At 41.8% G+C, this 20,069-nt stretch overlaps 1 protein-coding gene across 1 annotated transcript; it reads right to left on the bottom strand.

The window, feature by feature from the left end:
- Nucleotides 1–15,516: 15,516 nt before the first annotated feature.
- Nucleotides 15,517–19,812, bottom strand: LOC110534665 (uncharacterized). Its single transcript, XM_021619591.3, has 3 exons — nt 18,654–19,812; nt 17,151–17,281; nt 15,517–16,964 (listed from the first exon to the last, which is right to left on the bottom strand). The coding sequence occupies exons 1-3, from the start codon at nt 18,928–18,930 to the stop codon at nt 15,876–15,878; spliced, it is 1,497 nt and encodes a 498-aa protein (XP_021475266.3). The 5' UTR covers nt 18,931–19,812; the 3' UTR covers nt 15,517–15,875.
- Nucleotides 19,813–20,069: the final 257 nt, after the last annotated feature.

A 20,069-nucleotide genomic window follows, 5' to 3' on the forward strand; every position in this document is an offset into this window, starting at 1 on the left:
ACATTTTGGGGCAAAGTAGTGCACCTCTTTACACAAATGACAACACTCGTCACTCAGTTCAGTACGACCTAGTTCCATGTATCAAACTGTTATTTCAGTTATATTAAAACCAGGAAAATCTGGAGAGTCCCATGCTGATTATAGACCCACAAGTTAAATAAATTGTGACAATACAATAATAGCAACGCTTATAAGCATTAGCATGGCAAAAGTCTTACCAGACTTGATACATATCAATCAACAGGGTTTAAAAAAAAATAGACACAAACAAATACAAGGACGTGTTTAATACAATACGCAAAAAAACGAGAAAGATTTATCAATAATGGCTGTTGACGCCGAAAAGGCTTTTGACCGTCTCAAATGGTCTTTTCTATTCAAAACTTTAGAAGCTTTCAAGTTTCCAGGAGAAATAATATATTTAAATAAGTGATATCAATATCATAAATCAAATAATACATTACCTGATGAGATTGCTTTAGAAAGGGGCACAAGACAGGGATGTCCTCTCTCACCCCCCTCCTGTTGACAGAATTAAAAAGCAATTTTGGACTGACCAATGAGGATATATTCAAATACTGTACATGCAACTAAAGTTACATATCAAAAAATGCTGATTTTAAATCTTTTGGACATCAGAGAGACATTGAAGTCAGTAAAGGATGTTCATATGATAGATAAGATATACAAAACCTTACAGAGAGCATATCCACCTGACAATCTCTTACTATTGGAGCCAACACTTAAAAAGAACTGATGTTGGCACATGATGGAGGGAATGTTGGCGCATAACTAATGAAATTACAGTTAACAAATGTACACTTAATCCGGTATAAACCAATGGATAGAATTCATTATACAAGACACAAAATTCACAAATAACTCAATAATCCATGCATTCTGGGAAAGCTATGAAGTCCAAAAGTTATGGGCTGAGTTAGAAAATTGGATGTCAGAAGTATTACAATGTTAATTTTAATCTGTCTATCTGCAAATGTCAAGACATGGAATATGGGGGTGTAGTGAGATACCCAATGGGCTGGACGATTCTCTTCTTATCTTGAAAAAATATACACTAAAATCCTGGAAATCAATCAATCTACCATCATTACACAATGGAACAATCAAATTATGTATTATTGAAATAGCATGGGCGACCTAGAAAAACAAAATAGCAAACAATAATGCAGGCACTAGGGATGGGGGTGTGAGCATGTGGATCTGGGCAGATGAGCTGTAGTTGTTTTTTGTGTGTGTCTGTAAATTGTTGTTCATATGTGTATGTTTGTATTTAGTGTGGGGGGAAAACACAAAACATACAGTGCCCTCACAGTATTCACACCCCTTGACTTTATCCACATTTTGTGGAAGCATGAATTTAAAATGGATTACATTGAGATGTTTTGTCACTGGCCTAGGCACAATACCCCATAATGTTATGTTTTTTAAAATGTTACAAACATTTTTTAAATTGAAAAGCTAAAATGTCGTCAATATGTATTCAACCCCTTCGTTATGGCAAGCCTAAATAAGTAAAGGAGTAAAAAATGTGCTTAACAAGTCACATAATATGTTGCATGGACTCACTCTGTGTGCAATAATACTGTTTAACATGTTTTCTTTCTGACTGCCTCATCTCTGTACCCCACACATGCAGTTATCTGTAAGTTCCCTCAATCGAGCAGTGAATTTCAAACACAGATTCAACCAAATAAAGACCGGGGAGGTTTTCCAATGCCTCGTAAAGGGCACGTATTTTACCCATCTATTGGTAGATAGGTAAAAATATTTTTGAAAGCTGACGTTAAATATCCCTTTGAGCATGATGAAGTTATTAATTATACTTTTGATGGTCTATCAATTCACCCAGTCATTACAAAGATACAGGCATCCTTCCTAACTCAGTTGCCAGAGAAGAAGGAAGCCGCTCAGGGATTTCACCATGTGGCCAATGGTGACTTTGAAACAGTCAAAGAGTTTAATGGCTGTGATAGAAAACTGAGGATGGATCAACACCATTTTTGTAGTTACTCAACAACACCTACCTAATTGACTGAGGAAGCCTGTACAGAATACAAATATTCCAAAACATTCATCTTGTTTGCACTAAAGTAATACTGCAAAAAATGTGGCAAAGCAATACACTTTTTGTCCTGAATACAAAGTGGCATGTTTGGGGCAAATACAATACATATTTTCAGTCATAGTGGTGCCTGCATCATGTTAAATGTATGCTTGTAATCGTCAAGGACGGGGGAGTTTTTCAAGACAAAAAATAAATGGAATGGAGCTAAAAAAATAAAAACCTGGTTCAGTCTGCTTTCCACTAGACACTGGGAGATTAATTCACCTTTCAGCAGGCAAATAACCTGGAACACAAAGCCAGATCTACACTGGAGTTGCTTACCAAGAAGACCGTGAATGTTCCTGAGTGGCCGAGTTACAGTTTTGACTTCATTTTGCTTGAAAATCTATGGCAAGACCTGAAAATGGTTTTCTAGCAATGATCAACAACCAATTTCACATAGTTTGAAGAATTTTGATTAGAATAATGGGCAAATGTTGACCAATCCAGGTGTGGAAAGCTCTTATAGACTTACCCAGAAACACACAGAGATTTAATCACTGCCAAAGGTGATTTGTAATGTTTTGACTCATGGGTTTGAATACTTGTATACAGTGCACTCAGAAAGTTTTCTGACACATTTACTTTTTCCACATTTTGTTACATTAAAGCCTTATTCTAAAATTAATGAAATCGTTTTTTTCCCCTCGTCAATTTACACACTGTCGTAACGTGCCTATCATTAAATGTGAAGACTATTATTATCAAGTCAATTATCTATGTGTATTTATTCATTACGTGATAAAAATAATGTTAACTTTAATTAACTAGGAGGTCGGGGCATCACGGGAAAATGTTTAAATAGTCTCTATTTCCCGAATGAACTCTACACCTAAATCAACCATTTATTGGATCATCAAGAACTTCAAGGAGAGCGGTTCAATTGTTGTGAAGAAGGGCTGTCTCCTAAAGTTGTTTCAGCTGCCGGATCGGGGCACCAGCAGTACAGCGCTTGCTCAGGAATGGCAGCAGGCAGGTGTGAGTGCATCTGCATGCACAGTGAGGCGAAGACTTTTGGAGGATGGCTTGGTGTCAAGAAGGGCAGCAAAGAAGCCACTTCTCTCCAGGAAAAACATCAGGGACAGACTGATAGTCTGCAAAAGGTACAGGGATTGAGGACTGGGGTAAAGTCCTTTTCTCTGATGAATCCCCTTTCCAATTGTTTGGGGCATCCGGAAAAAAATCTTGTTAGGAGAAGACAAGGTGAGCTCTACCATCAGTCCTGTGTCATCTCAACAGTAAAGCGTCCTGAGACCATTCATGTGTGGGGTTGCTTCTCAGCCAAGGGAGTGGGCTCACTCACAATTTTGTCTAAGAACACAGCCATGAATAAAGAATGGCACCAACACGTCCTCTGAGAGCAACTTCTCCCAACCATCCAGGAACAGTTTGGTGACGAACAATGCCTTTTCCAGCATGATGGAGCACCTTGCCATAAGGCAAAAGGAATAACTAAGTGGCTCGGGGAACAAAACATCAATATTTTGGGTCCATGGCCAGGAAACTCCCCAGACCTTAATCCCATTGAGAACTTGTGGTCAATCCTCAAGAGGCGGGTGGACAAACAAAACCCCACAAATTCTGACGAACTCCAAGCATTGATTATGCAAGAATGGCCCAGAAGTTAATTGACAGCATACCAGTGTGGATTGCAGATGTCTTGAAAATGAAGGGTCAACACTGCAAACATTGACTCTTTGCATCAACTTCATGTAATTGTCAATAAAAGCCTTTGACACGTATGAAACGTGTGTAATTATACTTCAGTATTCCATAGTAACATCTAACAAAAATATCTAAAGACACTGAGGCAGCAGATTTGAAAATTAATATTTGTGTCATTCTCAACTTTTGGCCCTGACTGTACACTCATGGAAATGCTAATATTTTGAACATGAACAACCGCTCATTCGAAAATAATTAGCAATTTACATATTTACGAGTGTATGCCTTTGTTGTCCTCTGTGATCGCCAGTGCGTATGCTGGATAGTCAGTTGACAGAAAGTCTCTGGTTTGTACACCAGAGATCAGTCTTTCGTAGTTGAAGCTTGTTTTAATGGATACGTCAGAGTACCATTCGGGAAACGTTCTTGAGAATAGATCTTTCAGAGTACCATTGTTCTTAGATTGGATGCGTTTACCGGACTAAAGTGTTTAAACAGCTGCAGACTGAATAATTGGTATTTTAGTTTGTAGATTTCTTAACCATTTCAGATTGGGGATGATCTCCACATTCTCTGGTCTTGTCCTTTGGTAGAGTTGTAGTTTAAACAATTTTGCACCATCCGGCTCACGCCTTAGTCTTCTTGGTCTAAAGAGTGGTAGCCCTTCCAACATGCGGAGCTCATCCTGCGTTCTTTTGTCAAAATGTAGTGACAGCTCCATGCTTTCTGGTCCAATGTAAATTTTGTCACGAGTCCTTTTATGGAAAGGGGCGTTCCATGACGTTTGGGTATAATGTCTGTGCTCACGGGGACATGGCCACTGACTGATCATAAGTTACTATGAAAAACAATTCTCATTTAGAAGAATAAAATCACATTGTTATCTTTCCAAAAGTATTCTTATGCTTAATCATTTATTTTATACAACATTCAGATGCAAACCCCATAATTGAGAAGTGTATACAAACAAAGGTACAGTGATGTTCTGTCCTTCATGAGGTCGCTAAATGAAACAAACTCGACATGACTGTTCCTTTAGTGTCCATGGACCGGTTGTACATTCTCCAAACTAGAAATATTGTTTAATTCTCCAATTTTGGGGATGTAGGAGTTTTGGCATGTCTCTCTTTGTCCCAAAGTCACACATTCCAATCCCAAAACTGCAGAGCCCAGAGGCGCAGAGTATTTTATGACCGCCATAACGTGGCCCCCGCCACCTCTCCCCTCTGCGGGAGAGAGAGGTCACTGTAGAGCAGACTCATTGTAACCTGATCCTTCAGATCTTCACAGGAGAGTTATGACAACCAAAAATGACAAGGCAAAAACAGGTTCTTTAGACATTTATGATATCACAATTACACAAGTATTCAGACCCTTTGCTCAGTACTTCGTTGAAGCACCTTTGGCAGCGAATACAGCCTCGAGTCTTCTTGGGTATGACGCTACAAGCTTGGCACATGGGAGTTTCTCCCATTCTTCTCTGCAGATCCTCTCAAGCTCTGTCAGGTTGGATGGGGAGCGTTGCTGCACAGCTGTTTTCAGGTCTCCCCATAGATGTTCGATCCGGTTCATGTCCGGGCTCTGGCTGGGCCACTCAAGGACATTTAGAGACTTGTGCCGAAGCCATTCCTGCGTTGTCTTGGCTGTGTGCTTAGGGTCGTTGTCCTGTTGGAAGGTGAACCTTCGCCCCAGTCTGAGGTCCTGAGAGCTCTGGAGAAGGCTTTCATTAAGGATCTCTCTGTACTCTCCCAAAAATATCTCTAAAGCATGATGCTTCCACCACCATGCTTCACCGTAGGGATGGTGCCAGGTTTCCTCCTGACGTGATGCTTGGTATTGTATTGTTTTTTTAATTAATTTGCGGAAATGTGTGTAGATTGCTGAGAAAAAATATATATTTAATCTATTTTAGAAAAAAATAAGGCTAACAAAATGTGGAAAAAGTCAAGGGTTCTGAATACTTCCGTGTTTTATTTTTCATATGTTTTTACAAATGTTTTTGTGCAAAGCTGTCAGCAAGGCAAAGGGTGGCTACTTTGAAGAATCTCAAATATAAAATATATTTTGATTTGTTTAACACTTTTTTTGGTTACTACATGATTCCATATGTGTTATTTCATAGTTTTGATGTCTTCACTATTATTCTACAATATAGAAAATAATACAAATAAAGAGTAGGTGTGTCCAAACTTTTGACTGGTACTGTATATACTATTCTATCCACATACTGCCCATAATGTCTACACATCCCATCACATTTATACTCCAGACTCCGCTCATCCTAATATTTATATATTTCTTATTTCCTATCTTTTACTTTTAGATCTGTGTGTATTGTTGTGAAGTGTTAGATATTACTGCACTGCTGGAGCTAGGGACACAAGCATTTTGCTACACCCGCAATAACATCTGCTAAATATGTGTATGCGACCAATAAAATTTGATTTGATTTGGATTTATACAGGTAAGTGCCAAAATAAAGGAAACACCAACATAAACTGTCTTAATAGGGCATTGAGACACCACGACCCACTAGAACAGCTTCAATGCACCTTGGCATAGATTCAACATGTGTCTGGAAGTCTATTGGAGGGATGCAACACCATTCTTCCACAAGAAATTTGGTGTTTTGTTGATGGTGGTGTATAACGCCTTCTCGGGTACCGCTCCAGAATTGGTTTGAGATATGGTGACTGAGACCCACACACCCTTTAAACCCCCTATGCTCCTTTGAGAGCCCTCTTTCAATGTCACTTTGATCTATTATTTTAGCATTGGTAGCCAATATGAAGGGAAACTTTTGCTCAAGTGTTTCCTTTATTTGGGCAGTTAGCTATACACTTGCTAAATATACCTACACACTAACAAACACTGTCGGGTTTGTCTGAAGATGACTTTTGACTTTTAATAGCTGACTTATTTTAACCCCAACATCATATTTATGTACACCATGAGAGGGGTTTAACACCAATGAAGTCATTCTGTAACTACAGTATAGGACTCAGACGTAGTGGGGATGGGTTAATACTCCATGTTGAAAGTGTGTTTATTGTGTGTGTGTGTACGTATCTGAAGGAGTGTCTGTATAATCTGTATGACCTGTCTCTTCCAGGAAGAGGAGGTGCTGCTGGGGAAAGAGGAGGGGTGTGAGGAGGGTCCGGGGAACCCTGAGGGGACCTTGGTCATGGAGGATAACCAGACTACACCACCTCCTGAACCCACCGTGGAACCAGCTGAGCAGCACAGGACCACATACAGTCTCACTGAGGTGAGCCCACTGTGAACTACTGTCTGAATGGTATTAGGTCAGGGCCCGTATCCACAAAGCCTCTCAGAGTAGGAGTGCTGATCTAGGGTCAGTTTAGCCTTTTAAATTATATTGAATAAGACTATGTAGACAGGTGGGAACCTGTGACTCTTTGTGGATACGGGCCCAGGTCTTGATTCATTTTGTCTTAAGTGTGAAAAAGATTACAGTGGGGTCCAAAATTACTGACACCCTTGATAAAAAATTAGCAAAAATGTCTGTATGAAATAAATCATTCAAATACCATATTGTATGCTCAAAAAAAATTGGGTCACTTTATATGGATAGTCCATATTTTCCATTTGTAGATGTTCTACAGGCTATCTACAACAGGGATCATCAACTAGATTCAGCCCTGGGCTGTTTTTTCTTGCGCGGATGGTCAGGGCCCAGAACATAATTACAAATCATTTGTAGACTGCATATTGACTGCAAGAAGCCCAAACAGATATAATATTTGACTACAACATAATAATTTCTAACCTTGCTTACATATCTCTCTATTAGGCGTGGAATACTGTGGAACAGATTTCCAAAAATTAAAACCACAGCGTTGATTTGCTGGTGTTTTTACAGTCTCTTATGTCCAACAATGTAGACTGTCCTCTTCAATCAATTCAAACCACAGTTACTCAGTGGGTTTCAAGTCCGGAGACAGAGTATGTAGATTTTGTGGGCAATTAACAATTTCTTTGTGGATTTTGATGCGTGCTTGGGGTTATTGTCTTGCTGGAAGATCCACTTGCGACCAGGTTTTTGGCTAAAATGTCCTGGTACTGGTTAAAGTGACCTTAACCAGTGGAAGCAAAATAGCCCCATAACATCAAAGATCCACCACCACATTTTACAGTAGGTATGGAGTCATTTTCTGCTTATGCATTATCATTTTGATGCCAAATGTGCGGGGAAAAGAGCTCTATTTTCATGTCATCTGACCAAAGCACCGGTTCTAATCCAAGTGCTTGTCAGATAAACTTGTGGATACCATTTTTATGTCTCTGTGTCCAGTATGAAGGAAGTTAGAGATATACATAAAAATGGTATCCAGGAGTTAATTTGACTCTGGGAAATAGATAAAGGGCCCCATTGCCAAAATCCCGAAGTATCCCTTTAAGCTATAGCCCTTGGTATCCCTTTAAACTATAGCCCTTGGTATCCCTTTAAGCTATAGCCCTTGGTATCCCTTTAAACTATAGCCCTTGGTATCCCTTTAAGCTATAGCCCTTGGTATCCCTTTAAACTATAGCCCTTGGTATCCCTTTAAACTATAGCCCTTGGTATCCCTTTAAGCTATAGCCCTTGGTATCCCTTTAAGCTATAGGCCTTGGTATCCCTTTAAGCTATAGCCCTTGGTATCCCTTTAAGCTATAGCCCTTGGTATCCCTTTAAGCTAAATAGCACACTGGCCATGACTGAAGGGTAGTACTGTAGATCATCCTACACTGGCAGTATTGGAAGACTGCTGGGAATATGAACAATATAAAAAAAGAGGAGTTCAGATGGGCCTTCCCTTTAAAGCAAACAAAGGAAAGGAGGGGTGCTCACTGTAATCCAATGTACAGGCTGAGAACAGCTGACTGACGTTTCGATGTAAAGCTGACTGATTTGGGTGTCTGTGAAACCGGAGACAATAACTAGGTTTCCAACCAATTGGCAACATATGGAAATCTTCAAAAATTTGTAAAATATGCACATTTTCCCACCAGTGGTGTTTCCACTAGTGTTGAACGGTATACCGGTACCATAACACCAACATTTTAGAATATCAGGAGTCTGTTATAAAATGTTTATAAAGTCAGTGTTCATTTTTTAAGCAACAGCTTAAAATAATAATGTCCACTTCACTTTCATATACCTTTATTTAACTAGGCAAGTCAGTTAAGAACAAATTATTATTTTCAATGACGGCCTAGGAACAGTGGGTTGACTGCCTTGTTCAGGGGAAGAACGCCAGATTTGTACCTTGTCAGCTCGGGGATTTGATCTTGCAACCTTTCGGTTACTAGTCCAACGCTCTAACCACTAGGCTACGCTGCCGCCCAACTTTCATGTGCATATCACATGTGGCAGCTGTGATCAGCCAGCCGCATCCCCTACCAGCCCTCACTCACCTGCTTCTCTCCGTCCTCTCTTCATGCACATCTATTCCTCCATCAGTTTTTAAAATATAATTTAGCCTAGATGGCGAGCGATGATGGAGAGAGACCCTGATCAGTCTTCTGTTGTTACATTTGTACATTTGAGCAAAGTTGATACATTGTATATAATGTATTGTATATATTTCAACCCTGACATAACCAAGAGCACAGGCCAGTCTGAGTATAGGCTTTGCAAGTTCGTGTGTGATTATGAGAGAGCGGGAGACAGAGAGTGTGTGTGAGGGAGGTAGAGATTCTTCAATAAAGTCCTTGTTGTCATTTAAATACTTTGTTGTCATCTAAATACACCTCTGCTGTCTTCAACCAGGATCTCAGCGATCACTGCCTCATTGCCTGTGTACGTAATGGGTCTGTGGTCAAATGACTACCCCTCATCACTGTCAAACGCTTCCTAAAACACTTCAGCGAGCAGGCCTTTCTAATCGACTTGGCCCGGGTATCCTGGTAGGATATTGACCTCGTCCCGTCAGTAGAGGATGCCTGGTTGCTCTTTAAAAGTGCTTTCCTCGCCATCTTAAATAAGCATGCCCCATTCAATAAATGTAGAACTAAGAACAGACATAGCCCTTGGTTCACCCCAGACTTGACTGCCCTTGACCAGCACAAAGACATCCTGTGGCGTTCTGCATTAGCATCGAATATTTCAATAAGCATTTTTCTATGGCTGGCCATGCTTTCCACCTGGCTACCCCTACCCCGGCCAACAGCTCAGCATCCCCTGCATCAACTTGTTCAAGCCCCCTCCCCCCTGCTTCTCCTTCACCCAAATCCAGAAGACTGATGTTCTGAAAGAGCTGCAAAATCTGGAACCCTACAAATCAGCTGGGCTAGACAATCTGGACCCTCTCTTTTTAAAATTATCCGCCAAAATTGTTGTAACCCCTATTACTAGTCTGTTCAACCTCTCTTTCGTATCGTCTGAGATCCCTAAAGATTGGAATGCTGCCGCAGTCATCCCCCTCTTCAAAGGGGGAGACAGTCTAGACCCAAACTGTTACAGACCTATATCTATCCTGCCCTGCCTTTCTAAAGTCTTTGAAAGTCAAGTTAACAAACAGATCACCGACCATTTCGAATCCCACCGTACCTTCTCCACTATGCAATCTGGTTTCCAAGCTGGTCATGGGAGCACCTCAGCCACGCTCAAGGTCCTAAACAATATCATAACCGCCATCGATAAAAGACAGTACTGTGCAGCCATTTTCATCGACCTGGCCAAGGCTTTCGACTCTGTCAATCACCGCATTCTTATCGGCAGACTCAATAGCCTTGGTTTCTCAAATTACTGCCTCACCTGGTTCACCAACTACTTATCAGATAGAGTTCAGTGTGTCAATTCGGAGGGCCTGTTGTCCAGACCTCTGGCAGTCTCTATGGGGGTGCCACAGGTTTCAATTCTCGGGCCGACTCTTTTCTCTGTGTATATCAATGATGTCACTCTTACTGCTGGTGATTCTCTGATCCACCTCTATGCAGATGACACCATTCTGTATACATCTGCCCCTTCTTTGGACACTGTGTTAACAAACCTCCAAACTAACTTCAAAGCTTTACAACACTCCTTCTGTGGCCTCGACTGCTTTTAAATGCTAGTAAATCTAAATGCATGCTCTTCAACCGATTGTTGCTTGCACCCGCCGGCCCGACTAGCATCACTACTCTGGACGGTTCTAACTTAGAATATGTGGACAACTACAAATACCTAGGTGTCTGGTTAGACTGTAAACTCTCCTTCCAGACTCACATTAAGCATCTCCAATCCAAAATTAAATCTAGAATCAGCTTTCTATTTCGCAACAAAGCCTCCTTCACTCATGCTGCCAAACATACCCTCGTAAAACTAACTATCCTACCGTTCTTCGACTTCGGTGATGTCATTTACAAAATAGCCTCCAACACTCAGCAAACGGGATATAGTCTTTTACAGTGCCATCCGTTTTGTCACCAAAGCCTCATACACTACCCAGCACTGTGACCTAAACACTCTCATTGGCTGGCCCTCGCTTCATACTCGTCGCCAAACCCACTGGCTCCAGGTCATCTACAAGTCTTTGCTAGGTAAAGCCCCGCCTTATCTCAGCTCGCTGGTCACCATAGCAACACCCACCCCGTAACACACGCTCCAGCAGGTATATATATCTCACTGGTCACCCCCAAAGCCAATTCTTCCTTTGGTCGCCTTTCCTTCCAGTTCAAATCAAATCTACTTTTTTATAAAGCCCTTCTTACATCAGCTGATATCTCAAAGTACTGTACAGAAACCCAGCCTAAAACCCCAAACAGCAAGCAATGCAGGTGTAGAAGCACGGTGGCTAGGAAAAACTCCCTAGAAAGGCCTGAACCTAGGAAGAAACCTAGAGAGGAAACAGGCTATGAGGGGTGGCCAGTCCTCTTCTGGCTGTGCCGGGTGGAGATTATAAGAGAACATGGCCAAGATATTCAAATGTTCATAGGTGACCAGCAGGGTCAAATAATAATAATCACATTGGATGTCGAGGGTGCAACAGGTCGGCACCTCAGGAGTAAATGTCAGTTTGCTTTTCATAGCCGATCATTCAGAGTATCTCTACCGCTCCTGCTGTCTCTAGAGAGTTGAAAACAGCAGGTCTTGGACAGGTAGCACGTCCGGTGAACAGCCGCAGGCAGAACAGTTGAAACTGGAGCAGCAGCACGGCCAGTTGGACTGGGGACAGCAAGGAGTCATCAGGACAGATAGGAGTGAGGCATGGCCTAGTGCTCAGGTCCTCTGAGAGAGAGAAAGAGAGAGAGAAAAAGAGAAAGAAAAGAGAGAATTAGAGAGCGCATACTTGAATTCACACAGGACACCGGATAAGACAGGAGAAATACTCCAGATATAACAAGCTGGCCCTAGCCCCCCGACACATAAACTACTGCAGCATAAATACTGGAGGCTGAGACAGGGGGGGTCAGGAGACACTGTGGCCCCATCCGACGATACCCCTTGACAATGCCAAACAGGCAGGATATAACCCCACCCACTTTGCCAAAGCACAGCCCCCACACCACTTGAGGGTTATCTTCAACCACCAACTTACCATCCTGAGACGAGGCCGAGTATAGCCCACAAAGATCTCCGCCATGGCACAACCCAAGGGGGGGCGCCAACCCAGACAGGAAGATCACGTCAATGACTCAACCCACTCAAGTGACGCACCCCTCCCAGGGACGGCATGGAAGAGCACCAGTAAGCCAGTGACTCAGCCCCTGTAACAGGGTTAGAGGCAGAGAATCCCAGTGGAGAAAGGGGAACTGGCCAGGCAGAAACAGCAAGGGTGGTTCGTTGCTCCAGTGCCTTTCCGGGCACCTTCACTCCCCTGGGCCAGACTACATTCAATCATAGGACCTACTGAAGAGATGAGTCTTCAATAAAGACTTAAAGGTTGAGACCGAGTATGCGTCTCTCACATGTGTAGGCAGACCATTCCATAAAAATTGAGCTCTATAGGAGAAAGCCCTGCCTCCAGCTGTTTGTTTAGAAATTCTAGGGACAGTAAAGAGACCTGCGTCTTGTGACCGTAGCGTACGTGTAGGTATGTACGGCAGGACCAAATCAGAGAGATAGGTAGGAGCAAGCCCATGTAATGCTTTGTAGGTTAACAGTAAGACCTTGAAATCAGCCCTTGCCCTAACAGGAAGCCAGTGTAGAGAGGCTAGCACTGGAGTAATATGATACATTTTTTGGTTTCTAGTCAAGATTCTAGCAGCTGTGTTTAGCACTAACTGAAGTTTATTTAGTGCTTTATCCGGGTAACCGGAAAGTAGAGCATTGCAGTAGTCTAACCTAGAAGTAACAAAAGCATGGAAACATTTTTCTGCATCATTTTTGGACAGAAAGTTTCTGATTTTTGCAATGTTACGTAGATAGGAAAAAAGCTGTCCTTGAAACAGTCTTGATATGTTCGTCAAAAGAGAGATCAGGGTCCAGAGTAACGCTGAGGTCCTTCACAGTTTTATTTGAGACGACTGTACAACCATCAAGATTAATTGTCAGATTCAACAGAAGTTATCTTTGTTTCTTGGGACCTAGAACAGGCATCTCTGTTTTGTTCGAGTTTAAAAGTAGAACATTTGCAGCCATCCACTTCCTTATGTCTTCCAGCGAGGGCAATTTTGGGGATTCACCATGTTTCATCGAAATGTACAGCTGTGTGTCATCCGCATATCAGTGGAAGTTAACATTATCTTTCCGAATGACATCACCAAGAGGTAAAATATATAGTGAAAACAATAGTGGTCCTAAAACGGAACCTTGAGGAACACCGACATTTACAGTTGATTTGTCAAACCATCCACCGAGACAAACTGATATCTTTCCGACAGATAAGATATAAACCAGGCGAGAACTTGTCCGCGTAGACCAATTTGGGTTTCCAATCTCTCCAAAAGAATGCTGCCAATGACTGGAATGAACTGTAAAAATCACTGAAGCTGGAGACTCATATCTCCCTCACTAGCTTTAAGAACCATCTATCAGAGCAGCTCACAGATCACTGCACCTGTACATAGCCTATCTGTAAATAGCCCATCCAACTACCTCATCCCCTTACTGTATTTATTTATTTATCTTGCTCCTTTGCACCCCAGTATCTCTACTTGCACATTCATCCTCTGCACATCAATCATTCCAATGTTTAATTGGAATATTGTAATTACTTCACCACCATGGCCTATTTATTGCCTTACCTCCCTTACCTCATTTGCACACACTGTATATAGACTTTTTCTACTGTATTATTGACCACATGTTTGTTTATTCCATGTGTAACTGTTGTTGTATGTGTCGAACTGCTGTGCTTTATCTTGGCCAGGTCACAGTTGTAAATGAGAACTTGTTCTCAACTAGCCTACCTGGTTAAATAAAGGTGAAATAAAAAATACAAAAATAAAAAATCAGCAGCACGTCTGGACCCTCCTCCTGGAAATGAGAGGTGATACAGATTACACAGACATACACTCCCTCAGGTATATACACACACAGATAAACACACTTTCAACATAGTGTTTACCCATCCTCACTACATTTGAGTCCTATACTGTCGTTACAGAATGACTTCCACTTGTTGAAATTGGCCTATAACAGAATAACAAAAATAAAACATATGCATTACCATGGTAGAAATTGAAAGAGAACACTTTGGAGATTATGGTAAATTATCAGACCTAAGGTGAGGACACAACAGTTCACCTGACACAAGACTGAATCCAAACGTTACATTGTTAATTTGATGTGCATTTTATATTTACTGTACATTTCTCAGCATTTTGCCATTGAGGAATTGAAGCAAGCACACCTCCATCACACAATTGCTGGTGTTGTTTACGCAATCATTATACATCGCAATCTGGGTGAGGTGGGCATAATTTGAAAGTGTATTCTATTGCCAACATGGCTAGCTAAGTGATACCATATGATCATACAGTGTTAGTTTTGGTGCACATAGAATGGAGTCATGAGTGCATTCAAGTGAGTGTTACGCGGCTAAGTTTCTTCACAATACGACAAACACGGGCTCATTGTGTTCAGGACAACCCAGGATATAACGCATGTCATCTGTGGATCAAACATAGCGATCATAAACGCTGATACTGTAAATTACATGAGTTTTCAGATATGGAAATGAGAAGTGCACATTTGGACTCACAGGTGTAGTTTGCTTGTATGACATCAGTGGTATTTATTATAATCCTCAACGTCTCATCTTTCTGAACACTTCGAGTCCTCAATTTATATTTGCCTCACTCAAACAAATGTGCAAAAGTAGCCCAATTAGCGGGAGGGGTGGGGGTATCTTGTCGCTCACGGTGCTCAAATTTATAACGGCTGTTCGTCAAAACCCATACAGTGATGGGAAGCGGAGAACCTGAACCCTGATGTCATGTACAGCCACTGCGTTCTAATTTAGGCGCTTCTCAATTAAAACATTTGCCATTTTCAATCAGTAGATGGGATGACAGGGCCTGTGAGTGGAAAGGGCTACACCTATCATCATTAAACCCATCCTGGTGGACATAAATATGATGTTGTGGGTAAATATGAGTCATCGATGATGTCAAAAGTCATCATCAGACAAACCTGATTAAACTATTTTGACATGTACAATAAGTGTTTGTTAGTGTGTGGGTATGTGTAGGTATATTTTGTAAGTGTATATTGGTTATAAAACACTGTCGGGTATGTATGCAGAATAGAGTGAGATCAGTGATGTATACTAAAGAGAGTCAATGAAAGTCTTAGAATGAAAAGTCCCATTTTGTGTTTATTAAACAAAAACAAGTGTTAAATACACCATATGAAAACCACACACCTCAACTAAAAATATGGATGAACTTGATAAACTGCATTATTTTTCTCATTCAAAAATGTGGAAGTAATGAAATAGGCATTTGTGAACATCATATATCCTACACAGTACAAACAATATGTAACAGACATTTTAGACTTAAATATGCTTTATTATTTCACACAATGTCTGGATGCAATATTCTACCCAGGAATATTCAACACTGAAATCTGTTACTCGATATTCCAAATGCATCTGTGGATCTTTTCTGCAGACAACAATGACAATGCACCTTTGTCTTTATTGCAGGGTTTGATCTAAACGTCAGAAGACCTTTCTCCCATATGGACCTTCAGGTGCATCTTCAGGTTGCAAGCCTGGGCGAAGCGCATTTGACACTGGGTACAGCTGTAAGGTTTCTCCCCTGTGTGGACCCTCTGGTGTCTCTTCAGGGTGCCGGCCTGAGCAAAGCGCATGTGACACTGGCTACAGCTGAAGGGTTTTTCCCCTGTGTGGATCCTCTGGTGGATCTCCACCTTCTGGGGGTAGCTGAAGCCTTTGTTACAGAACATGCAGAGGAACCGTTTCTCTTTACTACCGCCTGATGTTGCTCCCCCTCCCTGTGCCTGGGCTCTAGCCATGTCGTTTGAGTTCAATACCTGATCGAAAAGGACGTGTCCGTGTGAATCGGAAGGTGCCATCGACGTGGACACTGGGTCGCGATCCCTGAGCGGGTGTAAAGGGTAGTGGGTTGCAACATTTGGATTTGCCTGTAAGCTTTCCCTGTAGTCTAAGAAGTCACTAGTGTTAACCTGCGGCTGGCCTCCTAAGTGAGTCTTGTCTGCATTCCATGTCAGAGGAGCATCGCCCTCCACTTTCACAGTCATCTCATCTATGACCAGACCCTCTCCTTTCTTATCTAGGCGCCCTTCAGAGTATACACTACTACTGTACCGGTTCCAGTCCCCTCTCATTGGATTAGTCTGTGTATCTAAGCCCACAGGCATGTCACCAGGTATCATCTCTGTCTCTGTAACATATGAACAGGATGGATCATTGCCAGTCTGTAATGCGTCACCCGAGTCCTGATGGGACAGAACCGTCCTCGGGCTCAGGTTACCGTGAAGTAAATACTTTGAACGGGGAGCAGGAGGACAGCCCAGTCGCTCCAGCACTGTTAAAGTTTTTGTGTCTGTCTCTGACTTGAGGATGGCGTTTGGCATTCCATTGACCTCCGTTATGCTGCATTGGGTCCTAGGCTGCGCTGGGGTGATGGTGGGGTCCTCCGTAGCTACAGGGGGCACTCCAGCCAATCCAGTCTGGATGTCTCTGCTGTGTTTTGGGTCTTCCTCTCCTTCAGACCTCTCCAGCTTGACCCCAGGACCTGCAGCCTCTGCATCTGCAGACTAACACAAGAAGAGAGGAGGTGATTATCAGTACATGAGTTGAACTAGATAACAATGATGTAGGGAAGTCTTACTTCCGACTTCAAATGTACATGAACCTGTACATGTACGATAGTGAATAGCTGAGGGGAGCCAATCTGAAATAAACTGGCAACATTTGATGTGATGTAATACTATTGCACTAACCTCTATCACAATAACTTGCTGGGTTGAGGTTCCACTCCACTCATCAACAGTGATTGGTTGGTCATCTCTCCATGTATTGTGTCCCGCTGGCTTCACAAAGCTCTTGTAGCCTCCAGTGAGATGCCCTTCACCTGAGAGAGTGATTTGGGCAAAAGAGGTGATTCACGACATCGCAGACAAAAATTCCAAATAGTATCCGTAATGTTCGTAGAAATATTTCCAACGTTTTTTATAATCAATCCTCAGGTTGTTTTTACAATATATAATCGATAATATATCAACCGGGAATGTAGCTTCTTCAATAGGAGAGAGAGAGAGAAAATGGCTGCTCCAAGCTGTTGCGCATACAAAACGCTGCTGGCACCCAGCTATACAATGACGCGATGTGATCTTTCTCGCTCATTTTTCAAAATAATAGCCTGAAACTATGTCTAAAGACTGTTCACACCATGGGGAAGCCATAGGAAAAAGAATCTGGTTGATATCCCTTTAAATGGAGTGAAGGCAGGCTATGGAACATGGAGCTTTCAAAATAGAGGTCACTTCCTTGTTTGATTTTCCTCAGGTTTTCGCCTGCAATATCAGTTATGTTATACTCACAGACAATATTTTGACAGTTTTGGAAACTTTAGAGTGTTTTCTATCCCAATCTGATTATATGCATATTCTAGAGTCTGGGCCTGAGAAATAGGCAGTCTAATTTGGGTACGTTTTTTCATTCAAACATCAAAATACTGCCCCCTTACACTCAAGAGGTTAAGTTAGGTACTGTCATTGCTATATTGTACACTAGTGGCAGTTTTGACACTGACTAGAATTGGCACGGATGTAAACCGGCCAATCAGCCCGCGGCTGGTTTGAGTATTTTTTATTTTTTTACAAACTCAATATACTTTAAAATTACTAAAACCTGTGTAGAAATGTTAATGGTCCCACATTCATACAGTTTCATGATTGTGTCCAACTTACTAATAATAAATTAAATGAAAGATAGTCAGGTAGCATCCAAAAACGATGGATGGAGGGCAATTTTTGTTGTTAATTTTGACAGCAAGGAAACCTTTTAAATTCAGTGCAGTCCTCCAGACCTCAATGGACAACTTATTGATACTGTTTATATATATTTTCCAGTTTTTTAAACACCAAATACAAACATACACATGAACAACAACTTACAGACGCACACAAACAGACTACATCTCCTCTGCCCAGATCCGCATTCTCACACCTCCATCACTAGTGCTTGCCACATGGCCTTAAATAGTTTTTCCTCGGTCGCCTATGCTATTTCAATAATAATCATTCGATTTTTTCCATTTGGTTAATGATGGCGGTTTCAATGATTTCCACGATTTTAATATACAGTACGTTCTTTCAAGATGAATGATGAGAAGAAAAACGTCCAGCCCATTGGGTATCTCACTACACCCCCATTTGTCATGTTTTCATTTAGTAAGTAATACGAAATGCAGTAAATTATCCTCGGCCTTCTGCTAAATGTACCTCTTGCCATTCCTCTGCATCGGACGAGGGTCTTGACACTACAGGGACGACTGGCGAGGACGCGTTCTCGCGTTGTCCTCTCTGCGCGCTCCCGTGCCACCTTCGATTCCAGAAGTTTCCTCCGCAATGCCATGTTTTCTTTCTGGCTTCGAGTTATTTCCAAACGAAACACTGCATAGTCATCGTCTACGAGTTTACAGATCTCTGCCACGGCTGCATTAGCTAGAACCTCCATAATGGAGGCTATTTGAGTGTGAAAAACCATACAGTTAGCCATTGTTTGCTAACGTTAGCAGCTAGCGTTAACTAGATAATGTCCTGACTATAACGCGAATGAAAGACTACCTGTGGTACATATGTGATAGTGTGCTGTTAAATTTGTCATATTTTGAGTTCCATTGTGTGAATAAATGTCTAAATAAAAACCGATAACGTGGAAATGGTTGTTGGTCACTTCACTTGTTTCTTCTTCTTTGGTATAATGGCGTTTGCAACAATTATATGTGCATTCCGCCACCTACTGTACACGTGGATAATAAAGTCACCTCTCCAAAAATGCGGTGTAAAAAAATTATACATGTAAAAAAATTCCATACAAACTATCAAAAACGAAATGTTAAACTAAATCAGCCTGCTTTTCTGTTCTAATCAGGTCGCTACACAAGCTCAGAATGATCCTGTGAGGGCGGGACATTTCCTGGCAACAGTAGTTCTTGCAGTGCTTCTGCCGTTAAGTCTTGGAGGACCAAAATCTTCTTGGCTACAGATATAATGATGTCCAGCTTCTTGGACACTTGTGCAGTTAATAACTGTAGCTATAAATGCTACAAAATACACCTTATTCACAATATTTGTATCCAGATTGATGTATAACATTTGCAACTGGTTGAGGTGCATCCACTGCAATATCTTCTTCAGAACTTGGCCCTTCAACTTTCTTCACTGCCTCCACATAGGAGATTTGCTGTACAGCCCTGATCCTTGACACCTCAACCTCTTTCACCCTAACAGGTCACTCAGGAAATTCGGAAATATGATCCCCACCAGAAGGTGTTTAGCTTGTCTGGGAGCAAGATGTCGGTGACCGCGACGAGGCTGGTTTTCCCTTTGTAATCCGTGATTGTCTGTAGATCCTGCCACATACGTCTCGTACTGCAGACTGTAAACACAAATTGCACAGAAGAGAATATGAAGATTTATATAAGAAATTCTTTGCTGTACACACAGAAACATGATGTTATAACATTTTAACCACAGTCAAGCCAATCTACCACTGTGATTCAAGGGCGTAGGTCGAGAGCTGTGCGTCTTCCGAAACACAACCCAGCCAAGCCGCACTGCTTCTTGACACAATGCCCGCTTAACCCGGAAGTCAGCCGCACCAATGTGTCGGGGAAAACACTGTACACCTGGCGA

This window comes from Oncorhynchus mykiss, chromosome 10 (genome assembly GCF_057628025.1).
Source record: "Oncorhynchus mykiss isolate SJ-2025 chromosome 10, ASM5762802v1, whole genome shotgun sequence".
Classification (NCBI taxonomy): Eukaryota; Metazoa; Chordata; class Actinopteri; order Salmoniformes; family Salmonidae; genus Oncorhynchus; species Oncorhynchus mykiss.